Source organism: Phalacrocorax carbo, chromosome 11 (assembly GCF_963921805.1).
Source record: "Phalacrocorax carbo chromosome 11, bPhaCar2.1, whole genome shotgun sequence".
Classification (NCBI taxonomy): Eukaryota; Metazoa; Chordata; class Aves; order Suliformes; family Phalacrocoracidae; genus Phalacrocorax; species Phalacrocorax carbo.
In genome coordinates, this window is record NC_087523.1 from 22,733,346 (window position 1) to 22,760,650 (window position 27,305).

The 27,305-nt window shown below is 47.7% G+C and overlaps 1 protein-coding gene across 4 annotated transcripts in view; it reads right to left on the reverse strand.

The window, feature by feature from the left end:
• The window catches only part of ARHGEF9 (Cdc42 guanine nucleotide exchange factor 9), a 224,912-nt gene that overhangs the window by 172,621 nt on the left and 24,986 nt on the right, over positions 1–27,305 (reverse strand). For all 4 annotated transcript variants that reach the window (XM_064463419.1, XM_064463420.1, XM_064463422.1 and 1 more), the window contains exons 2-4: positions 21,576–24,109; positions 12,510–12,657; positions 9,783–9,892 (exon numbers count right to left, since the gene is read on the reverse strand). In XM_064463419.1, the coding sequence (XP_064319489.1) occupies positions 9,783–9,892; positions 12,510–12,657; positions 21,576–24,041 (2,724 nt within the window). In that variant the 5' untranslated portion in view covers positions 24,042–24,109. The remainder of the gene's footprint in view (positions 1–9,782; positions 9,893–12,509; positions 12,658–21,575; positions 24,110–27,305) is intronic.

Sequence of the window (27,305 nt, forward strand, 5' to 3'; positions counted from 1 at the left end):
TGTAGGGAAATAAATCATGCGTACAGAAAGATCCAACCACTGGTTCTTGTACAGTCCCCGACTACTGCCAAAAGACGGACAAAATCCATTTCTGTAACAACTCTGTCACGGCAAAATGCTGTAGAGGTGGGACTGAACATTTTCCCAGTCTGCGCAGCTGACTGGGCCAAGAGACCTGACCATTTTTGCTTTAGCATATCCTTGTTTTGAAAGTACCAGTGCTTCGGGTTCTTACTTCGCTCCCAGCCAAAGCTTTGCCTCCCAGGACAGCGTCGCCTGAGCAAGAACTTCACATTTGGGCAGCATTATGGCTCAGTTTATACCCGAGACATCTCCCTTCGCTATCTTCCTCCCTCATCCATCATTCTTATCCATCATTGCACCCAACATTAAAAGGGCTTGAGGCATTTCACTTTACATGCTCATTGGCTCCAGTGGAGTCACACTGATAAATGAATAACACAAGACCACGAGCAGCTCAATCCCTTCCAAACCCTGGCCACAGTGAAGAGAAGGGACAAAGACTGCAGTGGGAAATAGCTCGCCCTCCTCATCTCTAGGAAGATATTTCTCACCTGCACAGATCACTGAGCTGCCAGAGATGGGAGGAGAGTCTAGAAACATCTTTCTTACCCGGTACTGAGACACCACATCCTGGGAGCTTCGTTCACAGCGCTGGCTGGCCGATTATGCTGTGTTATATTTCAGCAGGGGAATTACACAGCAAGCACCACACGGTGCAATTACAGGGAAAACACCTGACAGTACACTGTTCAGCAGGCTTGATGGAGACAAAATAACCTACCTGTTCACAAAAGACTGCATTAGCTTCTTAACCGTTTCTCGGAGTCACTGTGGAGCTGAAAGCCTCGCAGTGGAGAGCCCAGGTCTGCCATACTGCAGCAGAAACCTCCCAGCGGTGCTCAAGCCAGCAGTGGCCCGCACAGCTGAACATTTGGGAGTCAATGCTCAAGACAAAGGCAATCCCACAAGAGAGCTTCCGCCAGCATTGCCCTGTGCAATTCCAGGAACACAGTCATCGTTGCTGAGACACTTGAGTGCACCACTGCTATGGTGATGTCTTGAAAAGCTTTAGTTTCTCTTTCTCTTTGTTTTCCCATTTTCTAGAAGATACCACCTGACTGCAGCCCATTTAAGTGCCCAAAAGACAACTGCGACAAGGCAGCCCTGTCACTGCTTGGCAACATGCTGCTCGCTATTCAGCTCAGTCCCTTCCCCGGCACTATGCTGGCACCGATTTGACCTATCCACTTCCACATCTAAATATCTCAGAGACACCAAGTACCCCTCCAGCACAGCAAGCCCCCTTTAAAAGACAGGTACAAATCACTGCCTGGCTGCAGTGGGACCTGCCTGTTTCTCCAGGCAAGGCTAAACTCTCCTAAAAATTTGGAAGCATGTCAAGAGACAGGGAGCTCAGGAGCACCTGTTGTACAAAGGGCAGTGGAGTTACTTCTGCTTTTAGATATATAAGTTCTTGTATGAGGAGGAATGTAAAGGGGAATCATTCAGTACTGACTCATTCTCTTGGAGGAATCTGCTTCTTGGGCACCCCGCTCCAGCTGCGCTTGACATCAGGCCTGTTCTGGCTTTCAGCAATTACTTTGCTTTCCTTTCTCTCACTTCCCAAATCAAGTATAGCATCACCGGGGAGGAACCCTACATCTGACACCACCACATAAAGCAACAGCAGACAAGCACAATTGCAAAAGATGACACTTTGTTAGCGTGTAGATTTGCAGGAAAATACCTCTCGACCTGGGAAGCAACCAGTGCCCAAACAGCTCTCCGCATTCAGCATCAGTTAAAGCCACTGCTGAGGGCAAGAGAGGTTCAAGGCCAGTGGCCAAAGACCCCTCCGAAGGTGCTCCCCAACAGCCACAGGCTTTGTGCTGCATCCCTGACAAGGGGGTGGTTTGTCTGATGCTGTCTGGTGGCTCTGCAGCCTCCCTCACTCTTCAAAGGATGCTGCAATGCATCCTGCTGATGCAGCCTGTCTTGGTATTGTGATGGCAAAGAGTATTTAATACTGGTAAGAGCAACACCGCAACCAGCTGTTATTCCATCTTTTTTCCAGCTGCACAGGAGTGCAACCACTGACCCAATCACACCAGACAGAGCTAACATGAAATGTGTATTCTTGTTCAGGTAAGACTGATCTCTCAAGGTTTTTGGACAACAGGATAATATATTTCCCTAGATATTAGAGACAGAGAGATTTATTAGGGGAATTATTCTCCATGTTCTGTGCAGTCCATTAAGAGATGAAGTTTTCCCTGATGTATCAAGGAGCTCATTGCAGACCACGTGATTTCACTAATATAACTCAAGTTCCCTTTGCAGCTTCTCATCTTGTTAATTTTATACTCCTCTCTCTCCAAGCACAAGCGCACTGTTGGGTAAATGTCCCAAGTTTAACGCAGGGATGAAAAAACTGTTATAATTTTGTAGAACAAAAGCAGGGACAAAATTAGACTCTTTATTCCTACCTGTGATACTAGGTAGTGGCAGCTTGTTACCCAAACCCTACTTCAGCTTCTTGATTTCAAAATACAGAGCAAAATCCAGCCAAAGCAACTGCACCTTCCCTGCAAGCCCCAGACTTTCACGTGCCAGTCAAAGCATCACGGCAGCACGGCTAGGTGCACTGTATTTGGTTTTTTTTATGAACGTATCCCCTCCATGTTACACAAGTATCACCAGATCAGAAGACACTGGGGAAAGGAGCAGAGGGGACGGTCCCAGATCTTTTTTCCAGGGCATCAACAGGAACAAACCAACAGCTTTGGGCACAGCGCGGTACTGCACACAGCTCACAGCACCACAGGAGTAGGACAGCCCTCCCACCTCCACACTGCACCTCTCCATCACAGGAGCCGAAGGGGAACTGCCCTTGGCCATGTCAGTCTGATGATGCAGTGAAGAGCTTTGGACCTCATCTCAGAGACAGGGAGCCACACACATGGTAACCCTCCTCCCCTTCATCCCTGGATGAGTTTCTGGATGTATTCACCTAGCCAGTGACCAGTGGCTTCAGCAGCACTTTTGTATGGAAGATGCACCTCAGAATCGCATTTCGGCAGCTACAGAAGAGATTCTGAAGCTATGACCTGTGCTTTCACCTTTCCCTCCCAAATTTAGCTCCTTTTCAGCTAAATACTGGTGACGCTGCAATGGCCTTGAATCACAAATGCAGCCAGAGCTTGGGAAGCACTACAAAAGCATTTGTTCCAATATTTACTCAGATTTTTCATGCTACACCTACCACGGACTTCAGTTTATTGAGAACATAGTGCACTGGGGAAGGGCAAACCACACACTATATACTGCTGCCAAGCAAAATGTCATTAAGGTTTTAGCAATGCAACACAAATTGAGTTTACATTAAAGCTTCTTTTGTATAAACCATATCCCGGAGTGAAACACAGTGACAGAGCCGAGTAATGAGTTGAAACAGAGCAATCAAGGTAGAACTACTGAGCAATGGGGAAAGGATCCATTCCAAGCTGATATTTAAGATGAGGCTAGAGAGCTTAATTTGAACTACAGAAGAGGTGATTATGTACAGTCACCGTTATACACACATTTAATACTATGAGGGATGCAGTACCTACCACCTGCAGTTGCAGAGAAAACACCCCAAGGTCCAATTGCGCTATAAAGACCATCACAAACTGGAAGCTGAGATTCTTATTAGAAGCTTACACATAACCTCTAAACAGCTGAGAACCTCTAAGTCTGGAATTTCAAATCTCTCCCTTGGGCTACACAGAAGAGAAGCCTACAACTCTAAGTTCACCATTTCATCATTTTAAGCTTCTCCTTCCTGCAAGGATTCACACTTATTGAAGCCCTGTCTGTCCCCAGGTGCGGTGGAGAAACACCTGTGCTATGGCACTGTCGGCGTAACACCAAAGTGATCAAGGCTTACGTCCCCCCAGCACTGCTCTGTACCGAAACACAGCACTCTTAAATATTTATTTCTAGGCAAGACAAAATAACCAGAGCATGGTAAGCTTGTAAGCACTGCTCACTTCTGGAACTAGGAATCCTAAAGCGGATTTTGCACTAATATTCATCACGGTCACTGGGGAGCAAGTTCAAAGCGTGGTCCATTCATGCAAAATGGATGCAAATGGGTTTAGGGATGACCTAGAGTTCACCAAAGACTATACACATTTATTCAACATTCTCCATGTTCTGACCAGTTCATAAACTAAATCCCATCAGATATATCAGACCTCGGGTGCTTAAAAGGCTGCCCACTGCTGCAAGCCCCCCGAATTCAGAGATCCCTACTGAGCACTCTTCACACAGAAAGGTGGGGACCACAGAACAGCGTCAGAGATATGAGCCTCTGAGACAGGGGCATCAGCCTGGACTGAACTGCTGTTTCCTCCTTGAACAAGCAAGCCAATTTCCATTTATTTTTTTTAAAAAAAAAACACTGCACAGACAGTTTTTCAGAACTTGCAAAAACAGTTATAAATGCCTAAGAGTGGCTTCGTGGAAGAAAGCAATGGAAAAAACTATATAAGGATTTCAGAGCACTGAGAAGTAGAGCAGCGTAATAGGTTTATCAAGATATAAAACAAACACCCCAAATATACACAGATCAGATATACCCTGCCAGAAGAAGCACTGAACATTTAAAATGAGGGAAGAGAGATTAAAAGGATGCATTTTGCCTGGCAGCCCTCCATATGTGCATACAAACCTCCCGTAACCGGCGCACTGATATTTAAACTAATTAGCACCAGGAGAGCCACGGGACTGAGCTTTTCTATCAGCCTATTCACATGGACAGGAGGACTAAAAAATGACTACGATTACATACAGCTCACGTACCAGAATGCAGCAGCCCACGATCCCTACCACACCCCCTTCCTCCCCTAAGTAGCAAGGCTAGAGAAACATGGTGCAGGATACATTTCAAACAGAAAAAAATAACCCCCACTAAACAAAATGCTCACTCAGCATTACGCTAGGAGATAAAAATAGAAAGCAGGAGAGCTGGTACTGAATATCAAGCAGCATTCCCTATTCACTGCAACACAGCGTGGGCAAGAGAACCCCAATCAACTTTCCCTTCGCTCTGTTCTCTCGGAGGCTGCACGTTGTTTGAATTTCCTATTCCTCACAAACAAGCCGCTAGGGAATGAGCTTTGGGGAGCTGCTGGCTTGCACATCCACCATCATTGCAACGGCAACCCCCCACCAGCCTCTCAAAATAGCTCATGAGTTAGAGAGGAGAAAGGACAGGCTGGGTTGGTGGGGTTTTTGTGAATATTCAACACCTTTGCACAGCAGGCGTGCCGATTATTAGTACAGGGGATGTCAAAGAAGCTGGCTCTCATGCAGTTCCCAAACCAACTAATTAGATGGCGGCTTCCTCCAGCATATAAATTTGGGCTTTAGTCCCTTGTACAAGGGCACACAGGACAGGAAGGGGGAAAAGGAGCAGAGCACAGGAATGTTTGCAGTCATCTTTGCTAAGTTAAAGGCTAAAAATTACATCTCTAGTCACAGGCAGGAGACTGAGAACTGACACACGAGAGGATGGTTCCAGTTTTAGGACGGGCTGGATCTCCTTCCAGAGAACGTCCCCGCAGCATGTGTTTATGGCAAGAGCTGAGATGACTTAGGCTGGACAGCTAACTAGAAGCAACAAGTCCCTTCATAAACATCAGCAGAGGCCAGTGATTTGGGTCAGAACAAAGCCGGCCCAAGATGGGACTGTCATCCTCTGCTTCTGCCATGCAGACCATAAAACATCTCCTAGAATTGCTCTGGAGCAAGTAACTCACTCCTCCCCAGGGACCAGCCATGTCCCAGCTGGCAGGACCTGCCTGAGGGTAAATCACAGAGGCACGATAGGTACAAGGACCCCGTCAGAGCTAGGGCAGCCTTTCGGGTCACTCTGGCATTTCAGCTGTCTGCTGCAGCAAAGCCTGCTGTTTGGGGCACCCTGAGGTCTCGTGCAAGTCGGTCTTGATTGTGCCAAACTGCTCCTGTAAAAGCAAAGGCTCTCAGTGACCTGAGTGCTAAAACCAAATGCTTCCCACAAACAATTCTGAGTTTTCTCCAGGCTGAGAAGTGTACTTCTGAAAAAAAAAAAAAATGCTGAAAGCTTTTAAAAGTTGCCTCGGTTTGGCCCTCTATTTTTTTTTCCTGCTTCTTGGAATTAGGAGAGAAATAAAAAGTTATTGCATGGCTTTACATGTACCACACTCTGGTGCTTCAGTTTTCTTACCTCCACCTACAAAGTGGGAACAATAAACCTTACCTACTCCACAGAGAATTACTAAAGCTTGTGCCCAGACTGGCAGACACTCATTTGTTAGGGCAGCTTGGGCATGGCTGATAGAAGAGAGCCATGAGCAGTAAGAAAACACACAGGTTTGTGTATGCACATGTGCGCTCCCAGGATGAAGATGAGACGCAGTGCAGGGAAGTGGTTGAGTCTCCATCCCTGGAAGTATTTAAAAGAAGGGTAGATGTGGTACTTGAGGGTATAGTTTAGTGGTGGACTTGGCAGTGATAAGATCATCGAGTCCAACCGCTAACCTAAGGGTCTTTTCCAACCTTAACAATTCTATGTGCCAGGGGAGGGCTAGGCTGGGCATTAGGAGAAGGTTCTCCCCCCAGAGGGTGGTGGAGCCCTGGAACAGGCTCCCCAGGGAGGCATCGCGGCACCAGCCTGGCAATACCCTAGATATCACTTGGCCAAGGCCCTCAGAAACACAGTGTGAATTTGGGGTGTCCTGGGCAGGGACAGGGGTTGGACTCGATGGTCCTTGTGGGACCCTTCCAGCTCAGGGAATTCTGTGATTCTACGAAGATGCAGCCAGCTGCAAGATGATGGACACCATTACCAGATGTGGCAAACAACAGTGGCAGGCAGCGGTCTTGTCACGGGGGATTCCTCCTGGGGCTTAGGATCAGGCTCAGCCCAGACTTCTGGGTTAGGACATAGTTAAGAGATGCCATTTCCAAATGACACATACAACTCTCCCCCACCCAAAAAAGAGGAAGGGGAGGGGGATGTTTTTTGCCACAATATGCACATTGCACAGAGCAAAGAATAAGCAGCCTCGGAGGGTTCACAAGGCAGCTGCTCATCAACAGCTCTGCATTTTTGCGTGACATGTAGTGATCCCAATGCTCTTTTTGCACAACCACCCAGATCTCTCCAAGCAGCCTTGGTGTCACCTGAGTGCTAAGACAAGCCCGATGCTTTGTCAGTCTCCTCTTGCTCTCTCTCCACCTCACACATTCCTATTCGAGATGGAAATCAGGCACAGTTTCTGCAGAAACCTGGCCTCTGGTTTGGAAATATAACTCCCTCCTTTCTGTGCTAGCTCTGCCACTGCCTGGTTGTCAGCTGTCAATGAATGCACCTGACAAGAGAGATCCAAGCCCACAAATCTTATCTCAAATTTATAACTCTTGCCAAAAACGACATTTCTTTCTGGCAACAAGGCAATTTACAGACCCGTAGATCTTCACTCACCTTGGGGCTGAGGCAACAGATGAATTTTCCAGCCCTGCTATTGTGAGCCTCATTTATATATCCTACTCTTGCAGCACTTAACACAGTACCTCTGATTTATAAACCCCAGCACAGGTTTCACACCTGGCTGTTCGCCATAATTCAGGCTGAGCAACAAGCTGCCTAATGGCAGCGCTGCACAAGTCCAAGGGCATCTTGATCAGCACCCAGAGCCAATTCCCTGCCCCAGTGATACACAGGTCTTTGGCACACCCATGTCTGAGCTACACCAGTGGACACGTGAACATCAGCCACAGGTCTCTGCGCTCATGAGAAACTCATTCCCCTTTCCAGCTCTACACCCTTCTGAGATATCACCAGAAGAAGCAAAGTTTCTTAAATACCCCTTCCCAAACTTCAGCAGTATTTTTGGCTTGCTGAAGTTTCAATTTTCCACTGCCTTTGTAAGGGTGATCTAATGTCAGGCTCTATTTACAATCAGAAGAGGGTCTGGTTTTATTGAGATTGAGGACACAGACCATCTTGTTTCTCATGCATTCAGCAGCAATCCCATGCCAAAACAGACTAGTACCTTGGTTTCCAAGCAGGGCCTGAAGGACAGCTATGAAGGCTGCAAAACATATGACTGCTCTTAAGAGATTATAAGAGTGTTTGATTAATTAAGGTAGACCAAACATGCCCATGCACTGGCCAGCACCAGATCCTGAACACGGAAATGGTTTATATGAATAAGACACCTGATGATACTCCAAGGTAGGTCTGTAACCGCAACTGTGCGGTTGCCTGCCTTTATTCTGGCTCTGAGGACAAACAGCTGTATTGGATCTAGATCATTTTATCTTCCAGGAGCTTAGATGTTCAGCATGCCTAGAGCCAGAACAGCCTTCCTGAGTTGAAAGAAGCAGTTTACGTCTGGGAAGCAAGGTAGGACCCAAAGGGAAGGGAGAAAAAGGAAGGGTTGAAATCCTTGTCTAACTCTCCTCTGGCTCGTACCCCAGCCCACAAAAAAACCCAAAAATCAAGACAGAAAAGAGATGCAAGATGGCACTTTAGAAAGCCACAAGTGACCGCAATACCAGTGGTGCTTGCCTGCACGTGTCCCCTGGAAGCCAACACCCAACCCAAGCAGGCTGGAGATGTCAGGCACACTTACTGCCAACCTACTGCTTCTGTGATGGAAAAACAGACACAGAGGCCAGGTCCTCCCTGGAAATCACACTTAGGAAGGCAGCTCATCAGAAATCAAAGGGAAAATGAATACAATAAAGGACTAGTAAGGAAGGACAGTAACAGGGAGGGAAAGAGACACAGATGCGACTGCAGAAGGTCAGTTCCCCCTCTTGATTCCAGCAGGAAAATGCCTGGCTCCCAGATCATCCTTTGTTTGTCTGTCATAGAGGAACAACAAGGGCTAAAACTCTTCAGCCCTATTCACTAGAAAACTCTCCTTGCATCACATTAGTTGCCAGCTAGCAAATCTACTGGCTTTTGGACAATCCAGAGTCTCATACATTGGGTACCAGTGAAACCAGACTCACAAATAATATGAATCTGGAACAAGATCATGGAATAACCAAGGTCTTCAGGCTTCAAACGCACAGCACAGCGTAGAGGAAAAACAACCCCACACACAAGTAAGGAAACGTTGCAGACAAATGGTACAATTTTTGCCATCTTTTCTGAATTTTGTCCAGAGAAAGACATGGGCATTCCCAGGCCCACAACAGCTTTTACTTTTCCTGCTAGAAGCATCATTCACAAAAAAAAAACCACAAAGTGATTGTGCTTATACTTGCAAAACACTTTGGGAAAGAATCAGTGACATGAATTTGTCACTGAGACAGTGCTGGTAGCAGTACCAAACCCAAAGGACACATGGTTAAAAAGGGAAGGGAAAAATTACAATCAAAGCCACAGAGCAAATCTATAGGTGATCCGAAACGTCACAGTTCCCTCCACCTGCAAGGAACACTCAGCCAAAGAAACAGGAGGCCCAATGCCTCCGTTAGACCAGAAAGCCTCTGATATACATTGAAGGGAAACTAACCCAGCAGGGAAAGGATAACGCTCCTAATTCTTTTATTGCTACAAAATAACTCTAATGAAAAATAAAACCCATCTGTGGCTGAATGAACCACAGATTCAGGAAGCTGTTAGTAAAGCATAGTTTTAGTTTCCGAGGCTAACCATGCAGCAGGTAAATACTACCCCTGAAGCAGGCAGAGGCACGTTTCCGACACCACCTTACCCTACTGATTTGCAGCTTCTCAGCTCCAGGCTTGAAGAGGTTCCATCGACGTCCACCGTTCCTGCAGTTCCCGCGCACCTTCAGAGTCTTTGAAGCCTGTTCGTTCTCAGCTGCCAGGATAAAATCCACAGGAAAAAAAAAAAGGAATGACAAAAGATAAATGCTGTGCTTTAGCTCAGGCTGGGGGCGGAGGCTGTTCTTTTAAATGAAAGAAACAAAATTGTTTGCAAGAGACTCATTCAACCTCTTCTTTAGAAAAAGAGAGCAGAGAGTATATTTAGGTGCTTTATTCAGTGCTCTTGGGATACAAGAAAAATAGCGCAGCTTGGATACTACAAAAACACAGGCACAAACTTAAGAGCCAAGAGCCAAATTCAGAGGTGGTGTAAGCAGGTGGGGTCAGGCAAGCTGGGTGTGAAGCCAGGATGCTCCCCGAGAGCACCAGGCTTCACCTGCGTGAACCAGTATTGAAAGTGCAATAGCTCCGTGGGTCATACCTGCCAACAGCACCTCTGCAGTTTGGACCTGCAGAGATCCCGGCTTTAGTCGCTGTGGTCCATATGATGCAATGCTTTGAAAAAGAAACAGCTCCTCGAATTTATGCAGAACACAAAAATGGAAAAGTCCATAAAAGCTGTTTTTCAAAGAAACTGGGCTACTTCTCACCCCAAGCATTTCAGGCCAATCCCTCACAGATGCAATTCTGATCTAGCTTTAAGCGAGCTATACCATTTACACCAAATCCCAGCCTGGCCTTACAGATGGTACATGCCCAAGCACAAAACAGCTTGTAAAGAAGAGGCAAGTGGTGGAGGAGGGCTGGCAGCTCACCTTTCAAAATTAAGCTCTGCTTTTCTAAACAACCCAAGTTTTCAGCTCCCCATCCTACCCCTCTCCTTTTGGGGTGAAACTGCCATTCTGTGCGAGACCAGGGTTTTTCCCTCCCACATTTGGCAAGGTTAGATTTTAATCCCTTCCTCCCTCAGACTCTTCACATCCCCTAGCCTGGAGTGACAGCCACTGGGAGGACGGAGAGAGCTGAGCACTGCTCGCGCCCTCACGGGCAGCAGGTGCGTGAGGTCTGGGCAGCGCACACGTGTGTGCACATACACACGCCCACGGGTGCTCCCATCCCCTGGAGGCTCATTATCCCGTTCATGGAGAAAGGCATCTACAGAAAACAGACAAATTCTGGAATTCTTCCCTACAAGAGGCACGATGCTGATTTCCTTTTTCCTGACGCACCTCTAACCCAGGCAGAGCTCTCAGACTGTCCCAAGGGGTTTGAAACCAGATAACAAGGGTAAATGGTCCCAGGCTTTGGGAGAGCAGAGGTCGACACCCCAGTTCCTGCGGTTCAGGTCACTTTTATCTTACAGGGGCAAAAACACACACACACACCCCCACACTCCCTGCCCCTGAATCAAATAGGCTGGGGACTCTGCTCTGCCCAGGACAGAGGCACAGAGCACAGCGGAGCTGGGACCCTGCCGCAGCCCTGGCATGGCTGGGTGGGCAGCAATCCTGATTTTCTTCCAGCGTTGCTGGGAGAGAGATTGCACCGAGACCTATTTCCTGAACGCGATGCTGACGCAGGCAGCCTGCTGTTATTTTTAGCAACACGCGTTTCACTTTCTAGACTCGCAGAAAATCAAGCTGCAGCGCGAGTGCTGATTATAGCGAGAGGCTGCTACCAGGCTCCAGAGGCAGCGTGCCGACATAGTAGCACTCAGGAGCAACGTGCAAACACAGCAATGCTCACATTTTCAGAGATGCGTGTGTTACTCCCCATGTGCCAGAAAGGTGTGCGCCCCGACTGAAGAGCCATCAATTAAAGAGGCAGCCGCTTTGCCTTTTCCTTCCTAGTGCTCCTTAACCCTGATGTGCTGCCACCATCCATTAACTGCCTGGATCCCTCGTGAGCTCCTGAGCAATGCCAGCGCAGTCTGGCAGCACTCCCATACTTGCCCGTTGCTAAATCACAGGATTCTTGGTGGTAGTGGTATCCCTTCAGGAAATAATTTCCTTACTCTAATTATCAATCATCTTAATTAGAGTTTCAAAAAAAATGATGTCATCTATTCAACCATCAGCCTGTTTATCTGCCAACACAAGACCCTTCCAGCAAATACATTCTGTAGTGCTTTGAGCAGGACAAATGCAGAGGATAGCTCATCATAGCCTTTGATTCACGAGATTCTCTCCTTGATCAAGAAGAGTATCCAAGCACAGGAGAAAAAAAAAAAACACCTCACTTCTTACTGTTGTTTCCAAACAAACACCAGACTGGAGTTGTGATCTCAGTATCCATCACCACTTGCCACCTCCAAATGGCAAGTACTCACAACAGAGGCTGGTAAGAGGACAGAAAGCCAAGAGGAAACTACCAAATGAAAACTCACACAGTTGTTGCTGAACAGCCTTTACACCGCATGTGCCTATCTGTTCATCTTGTCGTAACCAAGTTATAGGGACTGTGTTCAGACACGTTAAAGAAAGAAAATGGCCCTATTTCATAAATTCATCATATACAAAAAGATCTTATTAGCTAGCAGGAAACTCCATAGCATGTGGCTGTCAGAGCTCCCTCACCTGGCTCCAGGGTTTTAACAAGCATGGATGAAGCCACACTTCTGCCTTTCCAACCCACAGCGCCCTTGGCTTGCTCTGCAGGATGGGCGAGACCAAAAAACAAACCTAGGAGAAAAACAATGCAAAGCTACTCACCACGTCTTCTGAGCAAGTGCTGCATGCGCCCTCCCACCTGGTCCAGCCCCATCGGGGTGCTCTGGGAGAGGGGCTCGGAGCGACATCTCTCCACAAGGACTTTGAAGGGTGATGCTTGTGGGGATGGTTGAGAAGGATGAGACATCGGCTGGCAAGAAAAGGGTCAGAGAAGAATTTCACCTTTATGTGTCAAACCTCAGACAAAGCCATCACAGAACATAATGTATAATATAATTCCCAAAACAGTACAATACAGCTTAGACTTTCTCACCACAATCTACACCCAATTCATTTTTTTGACTGAAGAATTAAGACTTGGTGGCCTTGGTGCTGGAGTGCCCTAACTCCCATTGCACGGGGCTCATACCTTGAACACAGCTCACGGTGTGTAAGTCCAAAACTTCCAGTGGCACTTTGCCTCCGAGGCGCTTCTGAGAGTAACACACGATGAAGAGGTCTGCCTTCCGCGCAGCATTTTGTCTACTCTCACGTTACCAAGTCCCAGCAGGAGCACACACAGCGAGTGAATTAGCCGGTGCCAAGGACCCAGTACTAACTAAAACATCTTGGGTTGGCTTCGGGATGTGCAGCAAGGGCTAGGTGCTCCCTAAGGGACAGCAAACCAGCAGCCAAAGAGATAACCTGGTTGGCAGGATGGGGCCTCTCCCGCCATCCCCGTGCCACAGTGCCCAAGGAAGGGGCCAGGCCAGGTCTGGAGATGGCAAGCCAGGGCCAACTAGTCTTCAGATCATTAGGCACATTCATGGTGATGAAGCAGGTCCAAGGTAAAGCAGGTGAGTCAGTTTACAGACCAGGGTCAGACAAAGCCCCGTGATCTTTGGACAGGTCCATGGTGGTGAGGCAACTCCAAGGTCAAGCCAGGAAATCAGGCCCCAGGTTGGTGTCCAGCCCAGCAGGGCCCGTGGCCAGGCAAAGGCACAGCTGCAGCAGAGCTGGAGACCAGCACTACTCCCAGGCTGCTCAAGGAAGGACTAAGTACCCAGAGCCGAGCTTAAATGGGCTGCCAGGCCCATGGGTGTGGTGTGGAGGCCCCAGGTGAGACTGCTTGGGGTCATTAAGAGCAATTAGTGCATTCAAAGCACAGTGAGGGTGGGCACCTGGGAGGCCTGCTTCAACAGGCACCCTTGAACTGAACTAGGAGATGCAGCCTTTGGTGGCCTGCGGGAAACAGGAGACTCTTAATTTCTGGATTTTTTGCCAGGTTACAGCTATCAGTCACCACTGGTCTCTGTATGGCCATGCTGAAGAGACATGTGAGTAAGAAGTGAAACAAGAGGATTTTTCAGAAAGATCTCCAGCACTTGAAAGACACAGCCACTGAGAAGAGCAACGAGTTTGCAATGGTGAGGCTTAGGAGAACAGTCTGTTTATGTGTGTGCTCATCCAGCAGCGTAAAAATAGGATCTGCCCATATTATTATACAACTAAAAGTTACAAGTTCTTAGAATAAAGCCGGGATACCCATTAAGAACAATTCCTGCAAAACTCAAGTGTCCTCCTGATAATAAAATCCATGCAAAAGTTAATTAAATTAGAAACAGGATGTCATTTTCCTCGTTCCCAAAAGTCTTAACAAAGCACTCCCTTCCAGGTATTTCCAGAGGTCATATAAGGTCTTTTTTTCAATTCCATAAACAGAAGCCTACAGATGGTCTACGAAAAGGACAGGAGGTGAATAAACATAACAGCGTTGCTATTATTGCTGTGCTGCAGGAGTCATCGGGAGGGTACAGAGAGCCTTCTGGGGAGAGAAAGGGCTCTTCACATGTACATGGATTTGAATCACTTTGGTGGAACAGGTAACTGCAAAAGAAGATACCAGACTCATGGCCTGTCCTCCTCCAAAAGCTGAGCGTTAACCACTTAGCTGCTAACAAAGATCTAATACAAATACACGGACCCTCCTGCAACACAGTATCTATAAAATCATGTCGCTTTATAAACACAGCCGCTTTTCTTTCCAGGTACTTCCTACCCACCCTACACCTTCTCCTGGTGCGACTGGGGAGGTGTACCTAGTTGCCTGCAGATGGCCTGGCCTTGCTCTGTACCAAATCTACCAAGGACCATTGGCTTCGGGCCATGCTTTGGGCCTTTGTGGTACCCTTATGAATTTTTCTAGGTCTTCTCCCGAGATACTGGGTTTTAGCTTATTGTAGGACATGAAACAGGTAATATTCCCCGCTGATCAAAACAGGTCCAAAGTCCCGCTACTGTTGCAAAAAGGTTAGCTGCCAATCGCACTGCTCAGCGTTTCTCATGCTTGCTCTTTACAGCATCACCGTTTGGACCAGAACAGGGTCCCGAAGCACCCAGTGCACCCACACCCCCTCAGCTGGGCACGGTGTATCCAACGGGGCTGGTCTGCACCTTCTTCTGAACGTGTGTTACAGGGGCACCGACAGCACACCCCTCTAACACCATCTGCTCTCTAACGTAGCACCTACCACCACAATTGGGGTTTTTTTCAGTCATTATAGTGTGCCTCATCGCCGGGGAGGACACAAGTTACAGCCCTTGCCGGGTTTCAGATGGTCCAAATGCAAGGACGCGGCAAACCACAGCACTGAAAAGTAAACTGGGGCCTCTTTCTTGTTCTCTGAAAATGCCCAGGAATGTTTTTAGCAAAACTGGAACAATTAATTTTTTCTGGAAGATTCACAGAGGAAGGCAGAAATGATCACGGTAGTTCCTCTGGAGGCTGACTGATAACAACTGCTAACAAGGCATGTCCTCTGCATCAGTAGCCTATTAAATATTATTGAGAGTAAGATACTTACAACTGATTGAAGCGGTCAAATATCCCAGTTACACCTTCAAATTTGGTAACATTAATCCAAAGAATGAACTACCATTTATAGCTATCTGGAGGAAAACATTGGAGTTTCCCTCACTTTTGGGTGACTCCAGCTTTCATTATCCCATTTCAGGAGGAAAAGATCCTGAAGGAGACAACTTGCCCAGCGATATTTTGCAGAATTGAATTATCTTTTTTAAAAAAAAAAATCACAATTCAAACTCCTACTTTTCATTTTCTTCTCTGTGACATGTGACACCGTGGAAGTCTTGTGTATAATCTTAGAGTCCAGAAATCAGCAGAAAAAACAGTTTTCAGAGGTCAGGAGAAGAGCACAGGAGGGGCTCCTCGCTGGGAGGCTTCTAGCCTCAATTAGAGACAGATTTTTCATACTTCCACGGCCCTGCTAATAACTGGGTGCCTCAGATGGTTTAGTGTATCTGTCCTCACAACTCCAGCAGCCCCACTTTTCACCAATGTGCTATTATCTTTGTTTACAGATGAAGAACGAAGCGGACAGGCTATAATTACCCCAAAGGCCCAGTGGGAGTCTGTGGATGTATTAAGCCTTGATATCCCATTCCCTGCTCCCAGCACCAGTGCCGCATCCAGTGACCCAGTACGCTTCTCTTGACTGGGTAACAGCTGGGAGGGGGTAAAAGCCAAAGAAAACCTTCCACACAGAGAATTTTTGGCCACATAGTCCCTTTAGCATATAGGCGGGCAAAGCCCAGAGCTCCCCATTCATATCACTACCCTGGTGGCACCAAGGATGGCAGGAGGTGGCCTGTTATAACTTTGAGGCTGGGAACTGGATGAAGGCAAGACCCAGCAAGTATTTTAAGAAAGCAGGCGGAAATCAGATTTACCCATGTGTTCAGTGGCTGGTTATATATACATGTAAAGCCTATCAGCTTTGCAAACTCAACCTGCCTTTCCCTGACAATGCTAAAAATACGTTTCCCAAAAAAACCCTACCCCGCTACAGATAGCACTAAATATAGGTTTTAATTCAAGATTTTGCTAGCACTTCATGGTGATTAAAAATATGAAAATCTGAACAGCTTGGAGATAGGCTTTAGAGGTTTTGTCTCCACTAAAAATAAGATGATTGTCAGACATAACCATATTAAAAGCCATAAATACACAGAATCTTCATTCTGCAACTAAATCGTACCTCGCTACAGACAGGAGCATAGCGCTCTTTTGGCAACGGCAGGATTGGGAAAGCAAAGCCCAGTTTCTTAAATTGGAAGGACTATGAAGCCTGTTGTAAGCACAACTACCAGCAGTGGGCTGAGACACAACCCAGTTCGCTGCCAGTAACCAGGGGACGAAGGGAGCTCTGAAGATCTCCGAAATACCCATTTCCCGGTTAGTGCCCTTCAGCAGAGCAGGGAGGGAAACGGCAAATGGACTCAGCAGTCCCATTTCTGCGGCTGCTCCCAAAACGTTCTGTAGCAGAGAGACAATAAAATAAATCTCAAGCTAAAGGTCACTATGAGAACTTTTGCGCATCACTTGCCATTTCTCATCAAACACAGAAAAAGAAAGTTGCTGTATCTTCCTCTCGTGAAAAGGCACTTGCAGCTGCTGCAGTGAACTCCAAAGCTGCGGGATGATCTGAGATATGCCCCAGCTATCAGCCTGCGAATCTGCAGAGGCATCCTCTGGCATGCACGCACTCAGACAAATCCGTAATCCTGTGCTTCCAGTTCGACCCACCGCGCAGGGAGAGTCTCCCATTTTCCCACGCAGAGCACCACAGCGTGCAGCTATCGCACCGAAATCACACAACCTAATAGCGCCGTGAAAGCACCGATCCTGCGCCATGAGTATGGGCCACCCCGCGACAGGGAGCGCCTTTGTGGCACCTGGACAGGTTGGCCTCTAAGTACGGGACTCTGAGGAACAGACTCAACGGCTGCTCAAGAGAAACATCTGCAACCATCTGCTGTGATGCCGAGAAGTGAGTCTGATGAGACAGCCCCTGACAGGGCTCTGAAACCAAACTGGCTGGGAAACGCAGGGCATCCCGGGTCAGCCTGGCACCTCATCCTATGGGACAGACACCTTTTGCCCAGGTTGACAAGCCTGTAGAAATCTCATTTTCACACTTCTGGCAATCAGAATTCCCCCAGAAAATGGCATCACAAAACCAAGTGGTGTCTATGTGCAGCCACAACAGCCAACAGCAAGCTGCACTCTGTAAACCTTCATGAGATAAAATTAAAAATCCTACAGAAAAATAGGTTTTCTGTTCTGTAAAAATGAACTCTTATTTCACAAATAAGCCAGCAGAGGGCATAGAAAGACTGCACTGAAACCCCTCCGCTCCGTCACTGCAAGAGTGACACAAGCCAAAATTCTCTGCAGTGCCCAGTCCCTGCGCGTGCCCCGGAGATGCGCAGGGAGGATCTCTCTGCCAGCAATAACCCTCAATCATTCAGTTTCTGGGTCCTAAAAACTCTAAATTGATGCCTGAAATATGAAGTCAGATATGTATCTGGCACCCTTTCCTCGTGTCATTCCCAAAGGAGGTATCAAATCCCCCACAAGCTCTATCCAAGCACACATCGGCTGGTTTGAAACCCCGATGGAAAAGCCGGAACCACAAAGTAGTCTATGTGGTATCAAATCTTCCTTCCACCTAAGCATCATCTCAAGCTACTGGAAGTGGTCAAATACAACTTCTGGGGCTATGCCTGACTCCCTGCAGCAGCGTTCTCCCTGTTGGGATGCTGTGGTGTTTGTAGAGGTGGGATGAGGATAATTCCCTGCAGTGGGGACATGGAAAATGGAAACTTATAGTTTGCAACTGTCCGAAATGCAGTAAAACCCCCATGTCATCTTTCAGTTCATTTCTCATACCTATCTCTCAAAACAAGGAAGGCACTTTCATCCCCGAGTTGCGGCAAAGTGAATGGTGACCTCAGGAATTCATTTCCCATTGACATTCTGTTTTGACCTTTACTGTTCTTTCCATTCCTCACAATGTTTTTATCTCCACGGTTTCACAAGCTCCCAGAACAAACGAGAATTTGGGATGGGGTCTGAAAGCAACTAGGCAGGGAGACAGTTTGAGAAGTAAGTGGGTTTTCTACCTTTCTACAGCTGCTCTTTATATGCTCCTGCAATGCTGCTTCCTTTACAGTATTAAGATCAATTCCTATTGCGCTGTTGCTTGCCTATAACATCACTCAGCTTCCGCCCAAAGATATTAGAATTTGAAAAGGCAAGACTAGGAAAGCAAGAAACAGGGGCATTAACTGCAGGAGAGTTCAGCTAAACAGACATACCGTACCCCTAGGCGCAATGCGCAGGTCCCCTAAATCCCACTCCAGCATCCTTTGTGCTACACCAGCCTCCATCTCTTATATCACCTCCTACCAGGTTCGGGCAGGGAGCCTCAGTGAGAACTGCCGCTTTTGTGCTTTTTGTGGGACAGTGTATAGGTTGTTTTGAAAATCTTTGCTGGAGCTATTTCTGCTCTACGCTGCTAGCACGCTTTAAAACTGCCGGAGCGCTTGCTTACAGCAGCTGACCAAGCCAAGCCACCCCGTCCTGGCAGCACCTTCTCCCTCCTTGTGGTCGAGCATTTCACTTGAAATACAAATCCTTCAGTTAATGCAGAGCAGCCTGGAGTGGAGGCAGGAGGGCCAGCAACTGTCCTGGGGAACAGGTGCCAGCAAAGAGCTGGATTTAGCCCTAAAACAATAACACGCTGGAGTTTGCTGCTACTGTCATGCTCAGGCTGAAGTGATTCCTCTTGCGTGTTTATTTTTGGTAAAATGTTTCCGAGTGCCGCTCCCTGATGAGAGATAGGCAAGAAAATCCCTCGGGTGTCTCAGGCCATTTGCTACTGGAGCTGCTGGCGGACTCTCTAGGTCCGTCCCTATCCAAGAGTATCCCTCCTTTAGCCTCACTCTTGACTGCTCTGGGTTTGATGCTGCCGCCAGATCACTGTGCATCTCTAGATCTCTAGTCTGAGCTTCTGGGATGCAGAAGGTGTTTACAAACCAGGGCGGGCTGTATGCTTTCCCCTCCATCCCACTGCTGCTTCTGCCTAGCGAGGCCGGAAGCCGCGGCAGTCCGGAGGTCGTACTGCTATCGCCACACTCGACGGGAACTCGGGGGAGGTTTCCTGTCCAGTTATCTCGAGCACCATATTTAAGTTTCTTGGTAATGTTTGTAAGCTGCAACAGCTGAGCTGGGGCTTACCGCATCTCCTGTTCACACCGCTGACCTGGGAAATGGCTCAGATTTTGCCCTAAGCGCGCTGCGATTAGGCATGCAGCCGTTGCCCTCAGCTAGCAGAGATGTGGCTGCTCTGGGAAAAGAGCGCCAATATTTTCCTCAGCTCCACTCAATCCTTCTGGGCCTCTGTTGTCTTGCTCCTGCCCAGAATACTTTCAGCTTGGCCCCTGTGAAGGGATATCAAACCACAGCCCTCTCAGTCAAGATCCTCCTAAAACCATTTCTTCCAGAAACCACAAGAAGTGACTAACCACTATTCACCTCACTTCATAAGTGCCTGGAATTACACAGTGAGCTGTCTTTATTTTTTTGTATTACACAAAAGGGAGCAGAAAAACAAATCCAGGAATAACTAACAATGGTACTGCCCATTTTAGCTGGGAGTCACGAGTTCAGATTTTTTTTCCCCCGGCATTTCTAATCTGCTGCCAATTTTCGAACACTTCCCCTCTTGGCTCGAAAGCTACAGTGACCCCTTTTCCAACAGGGAACGATGTCATCACCTCTGGAACATCCCTGGTCTCTCCAAGCCCAAAAGGAAAGGAGAAAGTTTCTTCATTAATTTACCGAATTTCCCTACCTGGCACCTTCAAAAAAAAAAAGAGTCATGCCTTCAGCCTCAGCTGATCAGCAGGGACCCGAAAGAAAACAGCTGGGCTTCTCACTGGGTCCTGCCATGGTTTGTCCACAAACCTGTACCGATTCCGCAACCGGCACGGAGCAACCTGAGCCTCAGAAGACCCTTCAGTGGCTGAGCAGGGCACAAAACTGCCTCTCCTGTGAGACACAAGGCCGGGCATGCTGGCAAGTGACCTGGCACAGCCCGATACGACTGTGACCGCTCACAGGTTTCTGCTCCACAGACAGAGATACGTACGCAGGTGCTGCAGCGATGGGCTGAGAGTTAGCAGAGGAGTCTATTGGCTCCAGCAGGCCTTTTTTCATCCTGTATGTATGACCCTTACCCACGGGATGTCTGAGGTTTCCTAATGTTAGGCTGGACAACACAGATTTGTAATACCTGGAACCTAGTCCAAAATGCAATGTCCACTTTAATGTTTTGACAATTTTAAGGGCTTTGAAAGACTTGCTTATAACGAACAGGAATGCACTGCCATAATTAGAGCCACCACCATTGCCCACCTTTCACTTAGGCTGGGTATTTAACATCCCAAAGGCTATGTCATTTTGTGTAGAGACAGATGCAAGGCAGCTCCAGCCGGAGCTCTGCTCAGCATGTAGTCACATTAGGAAGGCATTTTGCTCACATTATGCACCCAGCCCTTAGCAAGGCTTTCTGCTACAAGCTCAGCATTAAACTACTGAGGCCACACAACTTCTGACAGGTTTGGAGCAGGGAGAGAGCTCATTTAGATCTGCCAGAGAAATGATCCGATGAGCTCTACAAGACATGGGCCTTGTTTCTTCTTTTTCCTGGTCTTGCACAGCATGCTGGGGCTCTGCCTGGTGTTCCAGATGCTCTGTTGTAACCGGCATCACCTAATAAAAACCAATGACCACCACCCCTACTACTTTTTTAGGTAAGAGAACACAAGGGTCATAGCGCAATTGCTGAACATCACTTGTCCACAGCACACTTCAAAATTCTAAATTTGTCGAAAGCACTCTTCTTACAAGCTTCTACTTCAAATTAACTAAATGCAGAGAGGAAAAAAATTAAAGGTAGTGTCTAGAAATACATAAGCTTCTGCTACAGCCCTCTTCTAGAGGCACCGATACAAACAAATGGCCAAAGGGTGGTAGGAGAGCAGCTCTGGAGGTCTGCACGAACAGCTTAGGGATATGCCAGTTAGGTGCCTCCTCTTGGACTGACACAAAAGTTGTGTCTACTGCCATCGTTCATATGACGGTCTACTTAAGTGAAAATCCCAATGAGGAATATATAAAAATGCCTTCAAGTGCAAACCATCTTCATAAGATGTATAACAGTATGGTCTTATTGAAAACATTACAGTAAAAGCTACTCATACCTTTCCATTTTTGAGCCGTCCAGAGGAGACGATTCTAGAGACGTGCACTTGGAACGGACGACACTCGTCGTTACAGTTAAACTGTTCCGCTTCCTCAGTTACCTCTACAGAGTTTTGTTCTACAAATGAAGTTGCTCCGCGCTTTTTAATGCGGCAATCAGTCTGCACTACAACCTGTCCTTTAACTGTTGCACATTTTAAAAAAGTCACTACAGAAAAGTCAACATCGGCAGCTGGAGAACAGCCCGGGTCCGCAGCATCCGCATTATTCACGAGAAGGTCTTGAGAACATGGCAGGTCCATGCCCACGACCTGTGTCCCCTCTGGAGTACTGCCCAAGTCCCGAATCCCCAGCTCACCTCCAGACAAGTCTTGCAAAGACAGCTCAGGATTTCTCAAGTCCTGCATATCCAGTTCTGTCTTTGGAAGCTCCTGAGCCACTGCTGGAGATGGATCCATGTCTTCAGCAACCACTGGAGCACAAGCCACCTCCTCAGTATCAACTTTAGTCAGGGTCATCTGTGGAAGGTGGATCAGAGCCTCAGTCACTGCACAAAAGTCTCCATCGGCAGCTGGAGAACAACCCAGGTCCACAGCATCTAGGTTATCCACAGGAAGATCTTGAGAACATGGCAGGTCCCTGCCCATGACCTGTGTCCCCTCTGGAGTACTGCCCAAGTCCCGAATCCCCAGCTCACCTCCAGACAAGTCTTGCAAAGGCAACTGAGGATTTCTCAAGTCCTGCATATCCAGTTCTGCCTTTGGAAGCTCCTGAGCCACTGCTGGAGATGCATCCATGTCTTTAGCAACCACCGGAGCACAAGCCACCTCCTCGGTATCAAGTTTAGTCAACAATGTCTGTGGAAGGTGGATCAGAGCCTCAGTCACTGCACAGGAATCCCCATCAGCAGCTAAGGAACGGTCCAGGTCCGTAGTATCCAGATTATTCACAGGAAGACCTTGAGAACGTGGCAGGTCCTTGCCCATGACCAGTGCGTTCTCTGGAGTACTGCCTGAATCCTGAATCTGTTTAGTCGGAGTTGTCTGTGGAAGGTCAACCAGATCCTCAGCGGAGTCTTTAGTATTTAGCTCAGTGAAAGAGCCATCTGCAAGCTCTGGCAGGCGGGAGATGGATGGTTCTGGCCCAAGGGGAGAAAGTGATGTTTCATTAAATCTATCATTCTCATTGCCTGGGGCAGAAGAGCCAATGTCTTGCAATACTTCTATGGTTTTGCAGTGCTGCATGGGCTCCTTCCCCACCAAACTCTCAAAGCTCAGATTGTCCCACGTGCCTGAATCTGGGGACTGCAGACACGCTCCCACCGTGCAGAAGCCTGTTGCACTCTCGTTTTCAATAACCAAGCCCTCTTTGTGGGAGGTATTGTCCTGTCTCCAGCCTCGGAAACTCCGCTGAGGCCTTTTCTCATCAGGCGAAAATGCCCTCGAGGAGCCTCGCAGCCTCCGAGCTGCCTCTGCTACACTGGTGAAGAACCTCACAACACCTCCAAAGTGAGTGGCTTTGGTTGCACTGTTTGATTTTTTCCGCTGGCTGAGATTCTCCTCACATCTCGTATCAAAGTCAAAACAAGAAGTAGAATGATCAGTTATATCTTCTAAGTTCTGGAAATTGGTTTCAGCCCTTTGATCTGGAAGCTTTGAATTATCTTTGCTAGTTAATGAAATTCCTTTTAGATAGCTCCAGACATCAGAGCTTCTTCCTCTTCTGCCCTCCTGTGGGAGCACAGGACACCTCTTTTGACTGTCCCCTTCTGTAACTGCAGGACTTTTATTCAAAGACTCACTCTTTCTCACTGGTATTTTATGGCAGTTACTATCATTATCTTCACTGTGTAATCTGACACTAATATCCCTGAGACATTTACTTTCACTGGCATCAGTTTCAGGAATGCTGATATTCAGATCTATGTCTTCAAAGGAAGAATCCAAATCATCAATGTACCCTGCATACGAGTGGCGGGAGGGCCTCCGACTGTCACCCAGTTTCTTAACCCTGTAGACAGCTCTTTGCCCGCTGGCATGATGGTCCTCCTCAGGGTCACAAGCAACCTGGACGCTGGATGCTCTCAAATCCACATTCTTAGGCATCCTGGAGGTTCTTCCCTTTTTTAACGGCCTTACCCTGTCCATGAAGGATGGTTTTTTTAATTCTGAGGCCTCAGAGGTAACTCCCAGTAGGATCATGGACTGGGGTCTTCCTTTATTTGTAGAGAGTCCTTTCCTTCGTCTAACAAAATTCCAGATCCGGTTGCCCTTGGTTGTCTTCTTATACCTGGGTGCTTCCTCCCGTCCACTCAGCATTGCATCACTGGAGGTGTACTGCTCAGCACCACAGACCTCCAACGCATCAGTACTCCCTTCCTCCATGTTTGCTTGGAAAATCCTGTTTGCATATCCATTTGGTGCTATCACGGGACCAGTATGCCGGTGGCCCTCTATTACTTCCATCGCCCTGGCTTGCAAGCTGGTATCAGGGGTCACAGATGCATTGTCTTCAGATTGTTTTCTTCACAAGACTTAAGGAAAAAAGAACAAAGGAATGCAATTAGGAACAGAAAGTTTTTTTTTAGAAGACGCATTTGTTAAAACATCACAGGTCACATCTTATCCCAGTAGCAGTGGTGGGTTTGCCACTGATTTTAGTGAGGCTGAAATTTTGCTCCCAAACCATATACATTTTAAAGCAACTTAAATCTGATTTAAATGACCAAAGAATTAAATGACCCCAAATAAGCTTCCTGCATTAATAAAGTTACCACAAAGTATACACAGAATACCATAAATCACATCTCCATTTTGCAAATCACTAGGACTCTAAATACGTCAGAGTACATGGCAGAGAGGAAAAGAGGAAATGACAGTAAGGCATCCCTGTGCATGCCACTGTCATCTCCCCCAGCCCCATCTGCCAGGAACCAGCAACGCACTCCCGATGAGTTCAGTCTCTCATTCAGGAGGCACTCAAAGAAAAGTCAGGATGAGCCTTTTCCTGGAACCAATGCAATTCTGAAACACTACCACATCAGAAAACTCATGGAATATCCAAGCCAGGTTTTTCCTACTATAGCTATGGCACCAGCGAGGGAATCCCTGGCTGGAACGGGACTGCTAAATGAAAGCTGTTTGGCCACCACTCAACGCTACACAAAACACACGTGTTCCCCTAAAGTGAGTTCCACCCTACAGGAACGGGATTAAGACTACAAATACCTCATATGCAACAGCAATGGAGTCCACTCCAAACCCTTTGTGGGGATACATTTGAACTACTGCTCATACAGATCCTAAAGCTTCCACTGGTATACCTCCGCCCTGTCTCACTGCTACAGCTTCAAAAGGTGGTTCTGGGTTTGCCGTCTACCTTTGCGAGACGCAGAAGTACATGCCAGGGACTAAACAGGGTTAAATTCCCTCAATTCCTAATCCTACTCTCAGGAGGAAGAAGGAAGCAAGAGTAAGAACAAGCAGGGGTGCAGCCCCAGAGACACGGGTTTGACAAATGAAAAGCTCTCCATTTTCCCCCAAGCAGAGGGAGAGCAGGCAGGCACACTGCCGCGCTCTGACACAAAGGCGTGAAGCTCACTCCCGCTCTTGTCCATTTTACTCTTACTATTCTATGAACAGTCCCCGTACCTACAAAAGCCCCATTACACTCACTGTTTCTATTAAAATGAAGGTTATTCATGCAGCGGCTGTTGCCCTGGTCACCTCACGGACAAGGAAAGGCTCACTCCTACATTCAGTCAAATAAGCCTCTGTTTCTACCTTACCACCATGTCTGTCTTCAATAAGCGATAACCCGCAAGACCTCCACGGATGGCAGAGGCACCAAGGAACAAGAGCACAGCCAAGTGGGGTTGAAAACCTTAACAGAAACAACTACTATCCTGCTTTTCTATGAATAACAGTCATCTGGCTTTCGCTACAGCCATGACACAGGGGTTGTGCCAAACATTTTTGGCACCAACGGTACTTAGGGTAGCAAAAACGACTGTTTGCTACCGTGGTGGGCTGACCGTGGCCAGCTGCCAGCTGTCCACCCCACCGTGCTATCACTCCCCCTCCCCAAACAGGACAGGGGGAAAAAAAAAGATGAAAAAGCTCATGGGTTGATATAAAGATACGGGGATCCCTTATCAATTACTGTCACAGGTGAAAGAAGTCAACTTGGGGAAAATTAATTTGATTTATTGCCAATTCAGATTGATTTGGATAATGAGAAACAAAGCTAAAACTAATACAATACCTTACCTCCACCCACCCCCTTCTTCCCATGGCTCAACTTCCCTCCTTCACTCCTGATGGCTATGCCTCCCTCCGAGGGGTGCAGGAGGATGGGGAATTGGGAGAGGTATGGTCAGGACATAACGGCTCCTCTCTGCCGCTCTCTCCTCCTCATGCTTTGAGGCCATGATTCCTGTGAGGAGAACCTGCTCCCGTGTGGAGCCTCCACAGGCCACGATCCCTGTCAGGGAACACCCCCCTGCTCCAGCACCTCCTCCCCTCCACCTTCACCATCCTTGGGGCTCACAGCGCTGTATCTCACATTTTTTAATCCCATCTCACTCCTCTCTGGTGTTTTTGCCCTTCCAGAGAGGCGCTGCCAGTGCCGTTGACGGGCTCTGCTCCGGGCTGTGGTGCTGCCGCTGTGGAACCGGCAGTGCCGGGCATAGAACCATAGGAAGTCCTGAGCTGGCAATGACCACCGAGTCCAACTGCCGTCCCTGCACAGGGCGACCCCAACATTCACACCACGTCTCTGAGGGCCTTGTCCAAGTGCTTGTGGAATATTGCCAGGCTCGCCGCCGTGACCACCTTGGCCCGCCTTTCCTCGCAGCAGCCCCCACAGCCCCCGGTACCAACACCTCACCAAATACCCCCCATACCATTACACAGCCTAACCATAGAGCGATTATCTATCTTCCATGCAACGCTGCCTTGCTCTGCTTTGGCCATCTATTTACTCAGCCCGCCGCCTTTCGTCCTAACCACGACAGAAATCTTAAATAAGAACCTCCTTCCCCAGGCAAAGGCCTGTTTTGGGGCCTTGGCACCGCCTGCCACCACTTAAACCCTGTAGCACAAATTCACGCAGGAGCTGTGTTGCCCTGGGTCCCTACAGAGACCACAGAAAGCTTTTGTTCCCAAAAACCCAAGGGTTTAGTGGGACTGTTCCTCCATCTGGTGCTCGAGGAGGCGACCAGAGCCTCATTCCCTGGGCTGTCGCTCTGGATCTGCAAGTTATTCACAGGCATCCCTGCTGCAATTTAAAGAGTAACACATTTGAATGGATTTGAAGGAGTGGAAAAAAAAAAAAGAGCATTTGAGTAGTTTCAAGTTGTGCAGCCAACTGGCAGCAAAAGGCAAAAATCACAAAAGGTCCCCATTTTTTCTTTTGTTTTCTCTTTCCAGTTTTATGTTTTTATTGTTTTTGGCTGGGTGGATGTTGCATGAGGAAAGAAGATTCAAAGGCAACAGGCATGTCTGCAAAGTCTTTGGAGGGATGCTAGCACAGAGGAGAGAGCCTGTTTCTCATGTGTTGAGCAAAAGAGAGGCTGTAAAGGATCCTGCACGGCCCTCCCCAGACCAGCAACACAACCCAGAAACACAGGGCGCAAGGGTGGCTTTGAAATAAAAAAAAAGTATATATTTATTTTTTTTAAAAGCAGCTTTAACCCAGATGTAAATTAGAGCCACCACCACAAGCCAGAC